At 39.1% G+C, this 17561-nt stretch overlaps 1 protein-coding gene across 3 annotated transcripts; it reads left to right on the top strand.

Moving 5' to 3' along the window:
• Positions 1–681: 681 nt before the first annotated feature.
• On the top strand, positions 682–16621 carry lmo4a (LIM domain only 4a; the record flags this gene model as incomplete). 3 transcript variants are annotated; one of them, XM_084414684.1, is made up of 5 exons in its annotated part: positions 682–1096; positions 6613–6858; positions 11212–11308; positions 15476–15634; positions 15781–16621. In XM_084414684.1, the coding sequence occupies exons 2-5, from the start codon at positions 6620–6622 to the stop codon at positions 15787–15789; spliced, it is 504 nt and encodes a 167-aa protein (XP_084270810.1). In that variant the 5' UTR covers positions 682–1096; positions 6613–6619. The 3 variants fall into 3 exon arrangements, with proteins under 3 accessions (XP_084270810.1, XP_084270808.1, XP_084270809.1); XM_084414682.1 differs by lacking the exon at positions 682–1096 and adding an exon at positions 3447–3517; XM_084414683.1 differs by lacking the exons at positions 682–1096; positions 15781–16621 and adding an exon at positions 3447–3517 and having other exon boundaries at positions 15476–15640.
• Positions 16622–17561: the final 940 nt, after the last annotated feature.

Genomic DNA, 17561 nt, shown 5'->3' with positions numbered 1-17561 from the left:
CAGACAACAAAGTTATTTATAAGACTGTGTTAGGCTACAGTTGTCATATTATGCATTGCCATTAACAGTTTAGAGGTTTTTACTGCCTCGCGGGTGTGTTTAGTAGTTGACATCATAAGCCACAACATTTCTTAGTGTTAGCACTGCCTGTAAGAGAGAGGCCAAGGCTAGTTCATTTAAGCCTGTAATGGTAAATCAAGGTAAATTGGACAGTATTGCATTGGTTAAATAAAGATTTACGGCGCCAGAGGTAATTGGCTTTCCATCTTGGCCAGATGTTCGCAGCTTCGATCGCGCCGAGAGACGCAACAAATATAAGGTGAGAGCACGTGGTCGTGTTCAATTTAACAGATGCCTGCTTTCCTCTCGCGTGAGCACATCTGTTATTTGGACTGTGTTTTTGCATCTATTGTCGGTTTATTTATAGATTGATGCTGTGTAGACTGTCCATTTGTGTAAGCGCATAGGTGAATAATGAGCACAACTAATGTAAATTGCAGCAGGTTTAAATGTTGTGGATAAAGACGGCTTTTAAGTCCTTTCAGCATAACTCAGCCGTGGTGATTATGGGCAATTTAAATTAGTTTCAAATAATCTGAAGTTGCCCAAACAGCCATCCATCATTCTGTCAAATGCCACGCCCCCTCGCCGTTTATTGGCTGCGGGGGTAGCACCTATGGCACGTCACCAGAGGAGTGACTTTAAAAATTTCTCCCTGTTCGTTCAAGAGTATTTTCAGGGTAAACTGGCGCCAGAAATAAGACTTTGCATCTCATAGGAGGTTTAAGGCACTAAGAAAGCGAGTTATAATAAATACTAGTTTTAAGAAAGCGCCACGTGCAGGATCATGTGCAATAGCTCAGCATTAACATGAATGTGACGGTTGTGGCGGAGCGCTTCTAACCACAGGGACGATTTTGAAGTTTGTTGGAACACGCGACGCTCGGATTATCAAAAGCGCATTTTCTTCAACGATTTTTGGGTGGACGAAAGCAAAACACAAGGACAGCCACTCTCTCACTGCTTAATACCGCGCAATAACTTTGAGAGCTATTCCACCACCTTTGACTTCTTTCCAGACTTCGTACAAATTACGGTGAGTAAAAATCTAGTAAACATTTAATCACTTAACGTTAGTTTAAACAGATTGTGAGAGTCCATTTTAACAGTTCCCAGTCAGTTCTGATCACGCACATCACAACTTCTTATCATAAGATGTCATTTTGTTGCATTTCATCACAACTTTAGTTAGTTTATGTGTAATTTAGCAGACACCGAAGCAGTTTACTCTACATTTTGATGTCAACAGCGTTGCAAGTGTCATACTTTACCAGCTGAGTCACAGATCAATTTAGAGTTCTATATGTGTTATTTAAAAAAAAAAAAAAAAAAAAAAATGCAATTATGCATAAACTTTACATTGGTGCGTCTTGGCTGCTACCTCTCCGTGCAATAACTCTCACTCAATGGCTGTATCACAAATCACAGTGAGCTGCCAACCTAGACATCTGGGCTGAGTTGGTGTCTAGGTAAAATGCTGTCTAGGTAGGCAGCACATTAGGTTTTGAGACGCAGGCTTTATGTGTGCTGTCACTGGAGCGGAGAATTGTGCACAATGGGGAGTTGTGCGCGGAGTGTTAATTAAAAAGAGACCCGTTTTAATGAAACGGCGAAGCGTGTAGTTATATGGCCCCAGAGCGCATTATTAAAAGAGAAGGATATACTGCTAATCTGCGGTGGTGCCAACCATGGTTTGGTCATTTGCTTACTGGACTCGCTACTATTTTTAGATCCTATGGTGTTACGCTCATTTATTTTAATTATCACCGACTCGCACTGGGTTTGTGCGCAGTTATTTGTTCTCCTAACCGACGTGTTTTGACACTAAAAATTCACATTTACAAGTGAAATTGTATTAAAAAGGCGAAATATACGGGCGTTCTCGCGTTAGTGAGTTTCTATGGAGACCGTGCGGTTCGTTTTCAACAGACTAAAGGAAAAGTTGTGGCACAACCATAAACCATAATAGTGTGTTCTTAAGACTTCTACACCATTAGGCTAGTAATTGATGACATGTGATTTGTCTAATAGTGTAGACCCATCATTTGCTCCGTCAAGCCGACACCAATCCATCAGTCTGCGCTCGGACAGCGACGGTATTGTGTTTCTCTTCATTAGCTTCTGTTTTTGCCTCTTATTTCATCAATCAGCCCGTTAGTCGAGTGGAACTGAACGAGCCTCCCCCTCGCTGACCTTTCTGATGACAGCGTTTAAATAACGAGAGAGAAAGAGAAGAGTTTGGTCTGTTTCCAAAGTAACGTTAGCTCCTCACTTCCAAACTAGCAGTGACTTGGTTGAATAGGTTCAGTTTATTCATGCGTTTGGGAAAACAGGATGAATTCTCGACTTGAAGACCTTGAGGTAGCCTACAAGCTTTTTATTTGTATGTATGTTTTATTAATCTAATGTTGCTCCATTAACCTGGTATAAGATATAATTTACAAAGAGGACCCTCTAAAGTAATTTACAAAGAGGACCCTAAGTTAAAAAAAAAAAAAAGTTAACTTGGGTCTGTAGAACTTTTAGACATTCTCCACTCGTTTATCTCATAATCTGCACATTTACAGTATCTACAACCATTTGCCCATACATCACCTATATGCCCAGATTTGCCTGTTTTAAATTAGCAGCGACCTTTAAAAAAACTTTCCACTCCTCTAGTCTAAGCAGTATGTAGGCTATGCTATATTTTGCTAGCCTTCTAAGTAAGTTAAGGAATTGGTCACAAGTTACACAATGCAGACTGCCAAAGGTATAGGCCTATAGCGTCACGACTCCTGCTACCCTGTGATAAGAAACTACATTAAGCCTCATAGCTTAAGAAATGTTGTCGCCAAACGTTTCCAGTGAAGGATTAACTTACCTAAGTTATTAGAGGGATAATGTAATTGTTCAGTATTGAAACAGCCAAGCCTCAAAGCGTGTGATATTCCTCCAGGGTCCCATTCAACAGCATTGTCTCTCTAGCTCTCAGGTCTGCAGGAAAAGGATAATTAAAAAATGGGGGATTTGCATTTTCATGAAATTAACTGTTGCAAAGTTATTTGGCAACCTGCTTTGCAACGGCAATTCTGCAGGTGTGCGGGAAAGACAATGTATGGTGCTTGTTACTGGTGTCAGTTATGGAGAAAAGGTCCTGAGGCAAAATCTGTTTGTGTAGAAGCGCTGAATAAATTTACTTTTGGTTCAGGTTTATAATCTCGTACAGCTGGTCCCAATGCATTTAATAAGATATCAGGCTCATAGTTTGTGTTAGGCTTACAAAATGCCCAACTTTGACATGACAATAGAGCCAAGGGTGTCGGAAATTGGTTTAAACTGGTGCCTGGCAAATTCTCCAATAAGAATTCAGGCATGTATGTTCATGTCAGTTTCGGGATGTCACTCTGTTTGTAGGGAAAATGCTTATACATCTCTCTGGAGTGTTATGTTGGACCTGTTTGGCCACTTTTATCAGGTAAGGTGAGGGAATGTAAACCACACATGTGCACAAGATCTTGCAAGGCTATTTTTCTGCAGATTGCTAATTCTTAGCTTTAGCTTTAGGATTTCTCCATTTTCATGTTGAAAGATCTATTTCATGATTCCACTACTGCATAAACTGTGCAAGGTGCTTTACCAAAAACATGTTTCACTCCCTGTGTCATCTAAAGTTTAATGGATAGTTCCCCCCCAAAATGAAAATTCTGTCATAATTGACTCACCCTCATGTCGTTCCAAACCTGTAGGCTATGACTTACTCTTTCAGTAACACAAAAGAAAAAAATAACACTATGAATTTTTTCCTAATATGCTTATTTTTGTGTGTCTCACAGATGACACAAGGGTGAGTAAGTGATGACAGAATTTTCATTTTTGGGGGAACTGTCCCCTTAGGAGAGCCTGTAGTACCCGTTGGCACTGTTCAGGCTCCTGTTTGTGGGAAAGCACGTGGCGGTTGATATCTTATGTCCGGCACAAGGCTGGGAAGACAGATAGGACCTGAGGAAAGCATTCCCACTCCTTTGGAGCAAAGCACAAAGATCCTTCCTGTTGCTTTCCTCTCCTCTTTTGACCCCTGGTCGACCCTACCAATCAACAGGGCTCAGTTGTGACCTCTAACCTGGCCTCCGTCTCCAGTGTGCTGCCGACTGACCTCTCCTTTAGAACAACAGAGGGAGGAAATAACAAGTGATATAGCCTCAGCCAGATGTCCAAAGCCTCTTCCTCACATTGCTGCAGCCTCTCCAAAAGGAGAAAACTGCACCGACTGGTCCTCACAGGATTTTGCTGAGGTTTTCCAAATGCAGCATAGAAGCTTGCTTTGTGTCTGTTCAGAAAACAATGTAGAGATACAAAGTTATTTTTAGAAATAAAATGTGCAAGCATTTCCTAATGTGTCTGAGGCTGAGTATATGTATGGTGCCTCGAGTCTGAATGTCTTTTGCTTAGTTGGACGGTCTGACCTTCTCAAACCACAATATATAGTATTAGAAAAGGTAATATGTTGGCCTGTAGCTAGACATACTAAAACTGTACTCGTGTGTGTGTGTGTGTGTGGTGAGGATGGTTGGTGGTTAGACTGAATTCATCCTTCTGGAACTGCATAAGGCTGTTTATTGAGAGAGGGAATGGTTTGCTTGCTCGCAGGGAAACGGCTGGTGAACAGTAACTCATCAAGGGAATACACTCGACATAAGTGAAAACATACTCAAACTAAAATCATCAGACAGGGAATGACAAATCAGCTGCACTTTCATTAGGAAAACATCATTAACAGTGGTTGGTGTTGTGATTGAGTTCTCGTGTCGGTTGAAGGCTGTTTACCGCAAGGCATTCCAACTGCAAACTAGGACATATTAAAAATCTTGGAAAAAGTTGTTGGAGTTACGCCTCTGAATTATTTTTGTTTACATGGTACTGTGAGAACCGTGAACTGTGGTAAATCAAGGTGATGTTTGTAAAGCCTCATATCTCGGATAAGGATGGCTAGATTTCTAGATTAGTGCTCTCATTTGGAGATGCCATACTGATACGACCCCTGGTCTCGGATCAGCATTCACACTCTTGAGATAACGTATTCTGAAAGGGAACTTTACTTTTCGTCCTTATGGTTTCAGTTACTGCCATTTGAAAGCTGCACTGCCTCCAGCTGGGTTTGATCTCCACTCATATTTGCAATGAAAGTTCTGGAAATGAGCTGTAGATGTAAACTGATAATGTTAAGGCAGATATAAAAATCTGTGGACTACATCATTTCCATAGAATTGCCTGCAGCATGAGATTTATTTTAGTTCCGTGGCAATGACATTGCACTATAATTTTTTATTTTTTAACTGTAACTTTTCTTGAGGTACTTCAACTAACATCATTATGTTTGTACAAACACATTTTGAATGCATTTAATTATAAAAAACGATATGACGTGTTGTTCATAATGTTAACTAACTATTGTTAATAAAATATCACATCACATTATAATATTATGGGGCTCGGTTGTTTATGACTATATGACTCTGTCCATTATGCAGTCATTTTAGAAGCAAGAACAGGTTGTTTTCTAGACAGACTTGTGTACCTCTTCATTGGCGAAACTCTGCCAAGACATACATTGAGCAAAGTTTCATCCTCTGTTTCATTAACCGTTTACAGTTCTGCTATAGCCAACCACATTTTTTCTCTAATTGCTCTGCATTGTGGGATACATTTATGGTAAATAATGAAGTCACAGTTATGATTGTTTCCTAGAAACCTTATTTACTTAATTAATTTGCTCTTAGCCAGTATAAAAATGTTACAAAATATGCTAAACACCATAATTGGCCCTTATACTCTATGTAATCGTAACTTAACGAAAATGGAAAATATATAATATCTCAATGCTTTAAAAGATCTCTGCTGTTGAGGGCTTGCAATACTGTTGTTGTGAGCTGACTGGTTGCTACTCAGGCATCATTTTGAGTATGAATATTCCTCACTCAGAAATTCAGAATACAAAAGAATGGTGATATAAACAACAAAGAATTTTAGATGTGATAAAACCCTAAACTTTACAAATCAAGAACCTAAAGGTGAGCACAGACACATAGAAATAATAAACATTATGCAACCACATTATGTATTCAACTTGCAGTGCATTTTAGGAACCTAAGCACCAGCAGAGTACTGTAAACATATCCTATTACACTTAATCTGTAAATCTATCAGAGGATACTGTGCTGCTACATCAGTCATTTTACATTTTCCTGGCCCGGTTTACTGTTATTTTCTGTAATAAATTGTAGGAAAATACTGTAATTTTTCCTTATTATAATCCCAATTGGTCAGTCAGTTTTATGGGATGGGGATGTTGAAAATTAAATCAGCAATAAGGCAAGAAATATATCTGTCCCATTATTCTGCTATGATGTTTTCTTAGGATCATAAGAATGAATGTATTATGGTGATTTGTTTGAAGAGGTTTGTGGGAACATCTCTTATTGGCTGATCTTCTGATACTGGTGGAACTCTCTGGCGTCTGGATAAAACAGGCCAGATATGCTGATTTACGAGCTTCTCCGCTTTGTCCCGCAGGCAGGCGATGGTGAACAGCCGTGTGGAATCCACCGCCGTGGCGGTAACAGGAGGTAGTGGTGGGGCAGTGCGCTCCTGTGCAGGATGCGGAGGTCGGATCTCGGATCGCTTCCTGCTCTTCTCCATGGATCGGTACTGGCACACGCGCTGCCTTAAGTGCTCCTGCTGCCAGGCTCAACTGGGAGAGATCGGCAGCACCTGCTTCAGCAAAGGAGGAATGATCCTCTGCAGGAACGATTACATCAGGTACTAAATGAAATGGGCAGTCAGGGATTTGGTGGGACTGAGATAGAAATGTTGAATAAGACCAAATAAATGATGTTCCTGGTCACGGCATCAGTCGTAATGTGTTCGATGAGGAGGACTGGAAACAAATCAACGAAATGTCATTGATTTGTGAACTTGATCGCTGTTTTATATCAGCTGACATATCCATATCTCCTTTCCAGATTTAGTAGTGCTTCAAGGCTACGTTCACACTGTCAGTCCAAATCCGATTAGTTGTGTATCCGATTGGAATCTGATCTAAAATTGACTGTCCACATTGTGTAAAGCAGGGGTGCCCAATCCTGCTCCTGCCGATCGACTGTCCTGCACAGTCCATCTCCAACCCTAATCAAACACACCTGCCTTTAAAGGTGAACTAAGCAACTTTTTTATCTTAACCGGACAGCTTTGGAGTCATTGGAATGGTTATATGACTGTTTTCGGGTTGAATGGTGGTCTTCTCGCACCCCTCGAGCGCCTGTGAGACGAAAAACCACCCTTGCAACTTTGGGCTGGCGGGCCGCCGGCCGCAGCATCAGGAAGTATCGCGCGATATCAGGTCTCGCGATGTAACAAACTGCTTTACGTTACTGCACACATATACTATCTAAACATTTATATGCTAGCCTTCTGTGTATTATACATACCTCAGTGGACATGGCTCCGTGCGTTCGCCGGGTTCTTTGAAAACAAATGCACATGACCAGCGGGAGAAGATGGGACGAGCCAATGAGTTTTGACGACAGTGTTGTCAAATATCTATTCCGAAAGCTGTAGGGGGAGCTCTATAGAGAAACCCGCGAGCAAAAATCGAAAAAAGATTGAGGAGCAGGAGCAGGATTGAGCACCCCTGGTGTAAAAAATCCAATTTTTGATGTCCATGCCACTCTTTCGTTTTCTGGAATATCTGCACCGGTTTCTATGGCAATGGAGTTGCGTTGGTAGGTATACGCCAAAAACAACAACAACCGTAACATGGAGGGGTTTGCAATAGAGATGTTGTTTTCTTTACAACATGACAATGTGTGGCCGCCGCGCTGGACTACTGTCTTCTGAGGCAGCGGCAGAACCGTAGGAGGCTAGTATGAGTGGCTTTATCGTCTCTGCCGGTTTCAAAACCTGGCTCTGATATATTGCCATTTTCTGCTCGTCCGGCACTTTAAAACAACACAACCTTGTTTCTGCAGCGACTTTCAGCATGTTTCCTATAACAACGTCTGACGCTTACGTTTTACGTGGCGTGAGAGAGTCACATAAACCACACGAAATCCGATCAGAGCAGACAGAAACGGATTTAAAAAAAAAGCCATTTCAATAGGATTTCAAACCACATATGAATGTAGCCGTTTTGCCATTCACACTTGCTAAATCTGATCGGATTTCAATAGAATATACACAAAAATCGGATTTGGACTGACAGTCTGAACTAAGGTCAGGTGAATGGTCTGAAAGGCTCAGGATATTTAGACGGGCTTCCACAGACTTGTTGTAAATTTGTGCTTCATATTTAAACACAAAAAACCCAATAAAACCCTCCACATACCATATCTTGCTACCACTTCATGCATAATCAAACAGCCAATTTTTTTTCTTTTTATGACGTTCGTTATCTTGTGCAACTTTTGGTTGTGCAAGGTTTTTCTATTTATTAATACTTTTGTCCAAGATCAAAATGTAAAGTTTAACACACATTTTAATTCATCTATTTGTGAAAATCATTTTCAGATTTTTAATGCAGCGTCTGTCATGCTTATTTTAGACATCTTTTCTGTGGCAACCGCGTGAACTGTAACAGGCAAGAAAAAAATCCCCAATTATGACAGGAAGTGTGTGGGTGCATGTAACATGGCATCTGGAGCAGCCAAGACTCCCCACATGTTTTTCATGTGCTGTACACTGCTTTAGATTCAAACTGTATTGTTTAACCACACAGTCAGTGATCAAATTAGAACTCTACGCAGAATTGTCTGTTTTTTTTTTCATGAATTTGGACTAGTCTGCAAAACAACCGTAACCTTGATTTGCAAACCCTAACAATTGATCATTTATTTTTATGGCAGTTTTAGCTGAGGTCTATGATTGCATATGTGCTATGTGATGATTAGATTACATAACTCTTTGATTGAATTTGCCCTCTATTCCCTTGTATATTTTGAGCTGAAGGCTCCAGAGGTGAGGAGATTAGATTGGTTTATAATCGCTGAGGCTTTGAAATTGACCTCTGTGTGTTTGGATGTGTGCAGTGATGCAGTGGCCCATGACAGCACGGCATTGTTGCCTGTTAGACCCACTCTGGTTTGTTTGGACCTCAACCAGGGATGTCTGACTATTTGGCATTGCCATGCAGATGTTTTTGTTTTGTTTTTTTGTGCCTGTGATTGCTGTAGAAGTGCCAGAGATGCCTGCTCAAAAGTCAAACAATCTCTCTGACCCCAAAATCAAAAAGAAACTGTGCAGTCCTGCCATATTTGAAACCAATATCACTGATGCAAAATATCTGTCATAGTTTATTCTTAGCAATTGACAAACAGTATTTTTTGTTTTTTAATTATTTTGAATTGCTCCCACATTTACATTAGCTATTATTTTATATTCATGTATTTGATATGCATTTTATACTGATATGAAATAATGATCATTATTAATTCAGATTTATTAATGTATTCATTTCAGATTATTATTGATGCACATTACTTTATTAATATACCTATATCATATAAATGGGTTTGAACGTGCATGGGACTGACTCAGATTAAAAATAATATAAAATCTAATTTTATATAATTAATAAATTATAATTGTATGTTAGATTCCTATCTATTATTATTATTAATAATAATTTATAATTATTTTATGTACATTTAGATTTATTATTATTATTAATTGATGTAGTATTCATATTCATATTCATATTATTATACCTAGGCTATATAATATTACAAATAGTTTGATGTGGGACTGACTGAACTGGTGAAAAATAATTAAATTAATTAATAACATTTTTATTATTATATTATTGATTATATTAATTCAATATAGTGTATATTATGCCTATTTTATATACCAGTTACGGTCTCCTTTATTGAGTTACTGCACAATGACTCACAACCTATCAGTACTTGTTTCATGACAAGTTTGGGTTAACAAGAGGGTTGAGAAAGAAAATACTTTTTTTTTTCTTGCAAAGGACATCTCTTACAGCACTATAATTCAGCAAGCATGTTATAAGTGTCAAGAGTGGTCTTGTGGATATTCCCTTTAATAGTGAATGTAAGGTGTACTCAATCTGCAGTGTATTAAATATGTATAATACAGCTAATCAAAAGGGCAGAGCTTCATTACCAAATGACACCGCATGGAGCCTGAGGTCTGATAAAAGTAGGGTGCATTAATTAGGGAGAACAGAGCTCCTTTCTGCTGTCTCTTATTAAATTACTGTTTGGATTAAGATCAAAAATTCATTACTGCGAGCAGTCAGAGCTGGGACAGTGATAGCGGAGGAGGGGTTGAGAGAGAGGGTAGGGGGAAGAGGAGAAAGTGAGGTGGTGAGAATTAGCTGCCAAACTGGTCTGGTTACCGTCACAATAAAGACCCCTGAGAGGGAGCGGAAGAAATGTTTCCTACTGAAACATGACTGTGACATGGTGGCTCCAGGTGTTCTGAATGAAAACAAGTTGTATGTGTGCGAGTGGAATGCTTGTATGTTGCGTGTTGTTTGTGTGCATCTGGGTTTTATCTCTACGACCGAGTGTGTGTGTGTGTGTGTGGATGCCTTTTTTTCTTTTTCTTTTAGCTCATCAAGAGCACGACTTGAACTCATTTGAGTGTTCTCCTAAAATTGCCCATAACAACCTCAAGCACAGGCAGCAGAGTAATCAAGTGCACCCTAATTAGGAGCCAAGGGTGGATCAGAGGCTCCTATAGTCACCCCCCACCCATTGCCACCAATTACACTGCCTCTCCAGATTAGCTGATAGGCTGCAGTCTAAGGACTATAGGGGCTTTGGTGCCCTGCCATCCAAGCCACGCACGCACAAACACACACATTGCAAAGCACTCAAACTTCAAGCTATGGGCGTAAAAGTGAATTTCCCCATGTGTGGAATGAAAAGAAGTGAATTAAGAACTTATAGAAGTTTTATTTTCAGGGTGGTTTGTGTCATTTTGCAATATGGTAAACAGTTTTTATCCCTCAAGTGAGAATGTAAATTAAAGAAACATGTATTTTGGATGTTAAAATGTATCAATATTGACTTGGTTTCAGCTGATCTCTTGTCATTCTTTTAAAATATTCTTGTTAGTATTAATTGCTGTTTTCCCCCCACTGTGTAGGTTGTTTGGTCACAGTGGAGCCTGCAGTGCATGTGGACAGTCTATCCCTGCCAGTGAGATGGTGATGAGGGCCCAGGGTAACGTCTACCATCTAAAGGTGAGCCATAGTCTGTTGTCAGTAAATTCTCAACTTTATCTGATTCATCTGTGCAGGTTTAATTAATTTATTTTTATTTTTTATGAGCTCCTCATTTTTAAACAAAATATAACTTGATCTGCTGGTGACATGCCAAACTTTACCATACTTTCAATATATCCAAGAACAAAATGTTAGTTTAGTTCTCTTTATCTTGTTTGTATTCTAAGTAATGAATGCAAAATCGTGTTTGTAACAAAAACAAACAAACACAAAATTACAAAATCAGAATATAAAAATGGTCAAATAAATTTAATTATACACTGAAGTGGTACTCTGTTTATTCAGAGTATATATATATATTTATATATGTATTATATTTATTCAGAGTGTATTCGTTATATATATATAATATACAGTGGGGAGAACAAGTATTTAATACACTGCCGATTTTGCAGGTTTTCCCACTTACAAAGCATGTAGAAGTCTGTCATTTTTATCATAGTACTCTTCAACTGTGAGTGACTGAATCTAAAACAAAAATCCAGAAAATCACATTGTATGATTTTTTTTAAGTAATTAATTTGCATTTTATTGCATGACATAAGTATTTGATACATGAGAAAAGCAAAACTTAATATTTGGTACAGAAACCTTTGTTTGCATTTACAGAGATCATACGTTTCCTGTAGTTCTTGACCAGGTTTGCACACACTGCAGCAGGGATTTTGGCCCACTCCTCCATACAGACCTTCTCCAGATCCTTCAGGTTTCGGGGCTGTCGCTGGGCAATACGGACTTTCAGCTCCCTCCAAAGATTTTCTATTGGGTTCAGGTCTGGAGACTGGCTAGGCCACTCCAGGACCTTTTTTTTTTTTTTTTTTTTTTTTTTTTTATTTGATATGGACATAACAATAGCATTGGACGCACCAGATACAGTGTTTTAAGTGTTATAGCAATACTGCTAATTTGCAACACTTGTCCATAGGAGACTACATATTTCATAAAACACAACAATGCGATATACAAAACATAGTGCAAAACAATAACAATACACATCATCAATATTCATTTCATACAGCATTACCATGTGTGCAGATTTGACTTGATTTCAGCCACCGTTTCAAACCTCTATCAAAGGTAATCATGTCTGTCTGCAGTTTTAAGTCACTGGGCAGAGAATTCCATAGTCTCGATCCATTAAAGGAGAAACTGGACCCATCTTCAATGCTCTGACTGAGGGAATGAGGTTTTTGGCCAAGATTTCGCGATACATGGCCCCATCCATCCTCCCCTCAATACGGTGCAGTCGTCCTGTCCCCTTTGCAGAAAAGATGTAAAAAATGTTTCCACCTCCATGCTTCACGGTTGGGATGGTGTTCTTGGGGTTGTACTCATCCTTCTTCTTCCTCCAAACACGGCGAGTGGAGTTTAGACCAAAAAGCTCTATTTTTGTCTCATCAGACCACATGCCCTTCTCCCATTCCTCCTCTGGATCATCCAGATGGTCATTGGCAAACTTCAGACGGGCCTGGACATGCGCTGGCTTGAGCAGGGGGACCTTGCGTGCGCTGCAGGATTTTAATCCATGACGGCGTAGTGTGTTACTAATGGTTTTCTTTGAGACTATGGTCCCAGCTCTCTTCAGGTCATTGACCAGGTCCTGCCGTGTAGTTCTGGGCCGATCCCTCACCTTCCTCATGATCATTGATGCCCCACGAGGTGAGATCTTGCATGGTGCCCCAGACTGAGGGAGATTGACCTTCATCTTGAACTTCTTCCATTTTCTAATAATTGCGCCAACAGTTGCTGCCTTCTCACCAAGCTGCTTGCCTATTGTCCTGTAGCCCATCCCAGCCTTGTGCAGGTCTACAATTTTATCCCTGATGTCCTTACACAGCTCTCTGGTCTTGGCCATTGTGGAGAGGTTGGAGTCTGTTTGATTGAGTGTGTGGACAGGTGCAGTTAATACAGGTAATGAGTGGAGAACAGGAGGGATTCTTAAAGAAAAACGAACAGGTCTGTGAAAGCCGGAATTCTTACTGGTTGGTAGGTGATCAAATACTTATGTCATGCAATAAAATGCAAATTAATTGTTTAAAAATCATACAATGTGATTTTCTGAATTTTAGATTCCGTCTCTCACAGTTGAAGTGTACCTATGATAAAAATTACAGACCTCTACATGCTTTGTAAATAGGAAAACCTGCAAAATCGGCAGTGTATCAAATACTTGTTCTCCCCACTGTATATATTCATTACTGCGAGCAGTCAGAGCTTCAAGTCTTTAGTGGTGATTATCGGCTGATAGCAATCTGTATGCACGCCAATGTATGGATGGGTGGGTAGTAATTTGTCATAGACTCTAATTTAAATTATTTACAATAGTCATCAGACTTAACTCTTTTTACAGACTTGTTAAATATATGATTAAACCTGCTCATTTTTTATCAGACTAGCTGATGCCTAGACACCTTCCAGTATGGGGAAGAAAAAAAAATCACCATTTTGCAGAATTACTTATGCAACATCCTTGTACACTTGAATGGTTACAATTTCCGAACCAGTCCCAAACATAAGGGAATTTGTTTTGTACATTGCAATTACCTAATTCCCTTTGACATTGCATGTAAGCCAGCAGGAATTGCTCAACATAAGCTTGAGACAATGTTTAATAGTTAGATTTATGAAATGTTATTTCTTTTCGAGTATTGTATTGCAACTCCCTTAAGACTGGAAGTTGAAAGACTGAAATGCGTAATTCTTGCAAAACAATGACTTGGACCCACACATCCATATCTCTAGAGTGAGAATTAGAGGCATTATTGAATTAACGTATGTGTTTATGCTTTTCATTATTTGGTTGGAATGGAAACATCTGTAAAGGCCTAAAATAGTCTATTTTTTGGGAAATATGTTTCTCTTCGAATTGTCAGCTGAAGTCTCGCTTTTACTGAACACGGATAGCAGGATAGTCTCAAGAGACGCCTGCTGAAACTCATCAACTAACCATTTTCCCAACTGCGCCACACATTCCTCCTTAATTATAGTGGTGTAGGTGTCAACCTGTCTTAATAATATTTGATTGGAAAAGGAAACCATTCCCTGATTAAGCTGAGTGGTTCGGTTTGGTTTCCCAGTGGTCCTTGTTTGCATAAGTTTTCAAAATTGGGTAACTACATCCTGACAAAATTTCTAATTTGTGAGTGTCTGAAGAAATGTGAGCTTGGAGTGTAATAGATTTTTTCAAACAATGCAAATGTACCATATGTGTAGGTACTCTGGTCTCGCTCATTTCCCTATTTCTATCAGTAGTGGAAAACTACTGTTTATTTATAGGACTTTTCCCCACTCATATTGGTGGTTAAATTTCAGTCTATTTAAAGTGAGATAATGAAATATAATGAAAATTCACAGTTGCTGTGTCAAAATAGGCCTACTTCCATGCTATATAGTAGGCGAAAAACAGTATATGAGCCGAGTAGTATGTCCGAATTCATAGTATTCATAAATCAATAGGCAAAAAGTACCCGGATGACCTACTACTTCCACCAAGTTTTTGAATTGTGCATTCGATAGACACTTTACTATCCCATGAGGCCACAGGAGAGGATTTGTGAATGGAGTTGAAGCGATGCAACTGACGCTGTAGGTCACATGACAATGACAACTTGGCGGATGTAGTACGTCCGAATTTCATTCATATTTTATATATATATATGTGTATATGTATGTATGTATGTATATGTATATATATTTTTTTTAACAGTCAAGTTCCAAACCAAATGTGGTACCTACTATACAGTATGCAATTTTGGCACCCATCTATTTTGCAAATATATCTCATTGATCTTAAACTCTTTATGCTTTTTTTTACTTTTTTAATCAAAAAGTCATGACTCGATCTTTCGCTTAAACATCCCCTTTCTTACAGTCGCCTGTAAGCTCGCATTCAGCCAATCTGCTTCTATCCAATCAACAAATTGATTGATTGAATCAAGTTGCTACACTTCTTTTTTATTTATTTTTATATAATTTATTTCACTCAGATGTATGTCACATTATGGAACTTCCGTTTCACTCGACTTTAATACTTTTTTGTGGTAAAATTTACTTGTTTTATTAAGAGATGCCAGAGTGGCAGTAAAAAAATAAAATAATTTTGCTTGTTTTTTTTCTCTTCCACAGTGTTTCACTTGTGCCACATGTCGAAATCGCTTGGTGCCTGGTGACCGATTTCACTACGTCAACGGCACCATCTTTTGTGAGCATGACCGGCCAGGTGGAGCTTTGCTCAGTAGTCACCTGACACCCCTGCAGAGCAACACCCTCCTACCCGACCAAAAGGTATGATGAAAACACATTTTGTAAATGTACATTTCTGGTACCAGAAGATAGAAAAACATGTTTAAAAAATGAGAGAGATGACTAGATTGCATTATTCTTCCTAGTTGGAAAACAAACTGATTGGCTACTTGGTTCTTTTGACACAGGTTTGCTGAGGAAACATGGATGGATAATTTGCGGTGTGCCTTTTCTTCATATTTTTCCTCACCTCTTCCCTTCAATCTATCATTGTGAATGTCCACACCACTTTTGTGCATTCAGCCACCTTAGAAGGATTCAGAACCACGCAAGTACTGTGAGTCACTTGCGAGACAATCACCCCATCGAGGGAAACGTAATCAAGTCGAAGAAAGACACAGAAGCTAAAAATGATCATGTGCACTCATATGTGGTCTGTCTGGTTATGGCTGGGATAGCCTGACCCTGAAAGCCTTAGACTCCATAAAAGGGCAGCTCTATAATGCTGGGGTGATGCTCAACATGATTTTGTTCCCCTTTGAAAAGTTTCTCAAGGAATGTTGTGGACGTTACCTGGCATTTTGGACTGTGGGGTTCTATGGATGATGATTGATATCACTTCTTGTCCATAAAACGACATCCATATATAAAAAGACTGTTAAAAATGACCATTTTGTTGCAGTGGTGGTTGTCTTTTGTTTACAAGCCAAGTTTTATCTTTCTTTTTTGAAAATGTTCTGTCGTCTTTGGTGCCTAAAACATTTTTATGTCCAGTTTTCCCTCCTTTGTCATTAACTTCCTATTAGCAAGTAATCATACACATGCACAGTACAGATAGGTGAACATGTATTGTTACGTCTACTCAAGTTTGACGTTATGAAGCGCCCTTTTTGAAAGGGTCATAGTCTCCAGATGAAACGGCATGTTTTTTTCCCCCCAATGGTTTGGTAGAATAAATTATATGTCTGTATGCATATTCTCTAAGAGAGACTGTTATTCAGTGTCTGCCAAGACATTTGTTGTGAGAGTGAGGGAGATTGAGAGTAAAATTGTGTATATTTCATGTGCTGTTGTATCGTGTTCAATGGTTGACCTGTTTCCTTGTGTCCTCTGTTTAAATAGAGGAACCATTAAAAAAAATAAGATCTGTAAAAGGAAAAAAAAAGTACTTAATTAAATAACTATAACCATCAAAAATGCTGTCTTGACATCTCTGCTCAGTGTACATCAACATTTGATGGTTTTGGCTTGGTGTGTTGGACACTCACTAGATGTCGAGACGGCTCTCCAATAGTCCCTGGCCAAAAACATGGTTCATTACCCTCCAGATTTCAACACAAACTCTTGCGTCTGCATCATTACAGAGAGTAATGAAAGGCATTTGAGTTGGCACTTTCTCTTTCTCCCGCCGTGATTTCAATCCGTGGGTCTTGCTAAAAGGAGGTCTCGTGCATCTTTGTGAACGTCGCTACAGAAATAACCGTTACGCTCCCCACCCTTTCATCTGGCCCTCCTCTCAAGATTTAATTTACTTCTAAATCTGCCTTTTTCTGATCAGATTTGCAGAGGTATGAGAAGTTTTCTCATTATGACATTTCTGGTAATTGCTTTTTGGCATTAAACTCCCCAATATCTTGTTTATTTAATTAGCTAATTAAACCCATCTCTCTTTTTTTCAACCAACTACAGCCTGCACTCGCAAGGTGTTCCTTTCCAATTTACTTTTACGATTAATAAAAAAAAAATTCCTTTCCCTAGTGTTTCTTATAAGAAAAATAGAAGCCAAGCATACCTCATTATGGCTGTTGGTGGGTGTGTATGTGTTGGGTAGGGGGTGTAAAAGCCAGCTGTGACTTTTCACATTGAAGCATTCTGTGTGTTTGTGGGATCTTAAAAGTCTGGAGGTTAGATCATACTGAAAAAACAATGTTCAGTGTATTTCCCTTTATATTATGAAATGTTTATTACT

Source organism: Rutilus rutilus (genome assembly GCF_951802725.1).
Source record: "Rutilus rutilus genome assembly, chromosome: 7".
NCBI lineage: Eukaryota > Metazoa > Chordata > Actinopteri > Cypriniformes > Leuciscidae > Rutilus > Rutilus rutilus.
Note: the sequence above shows the minus strand (reverse complement) of the source record. Positions and strands in the feature narration are given on the sequence as shown.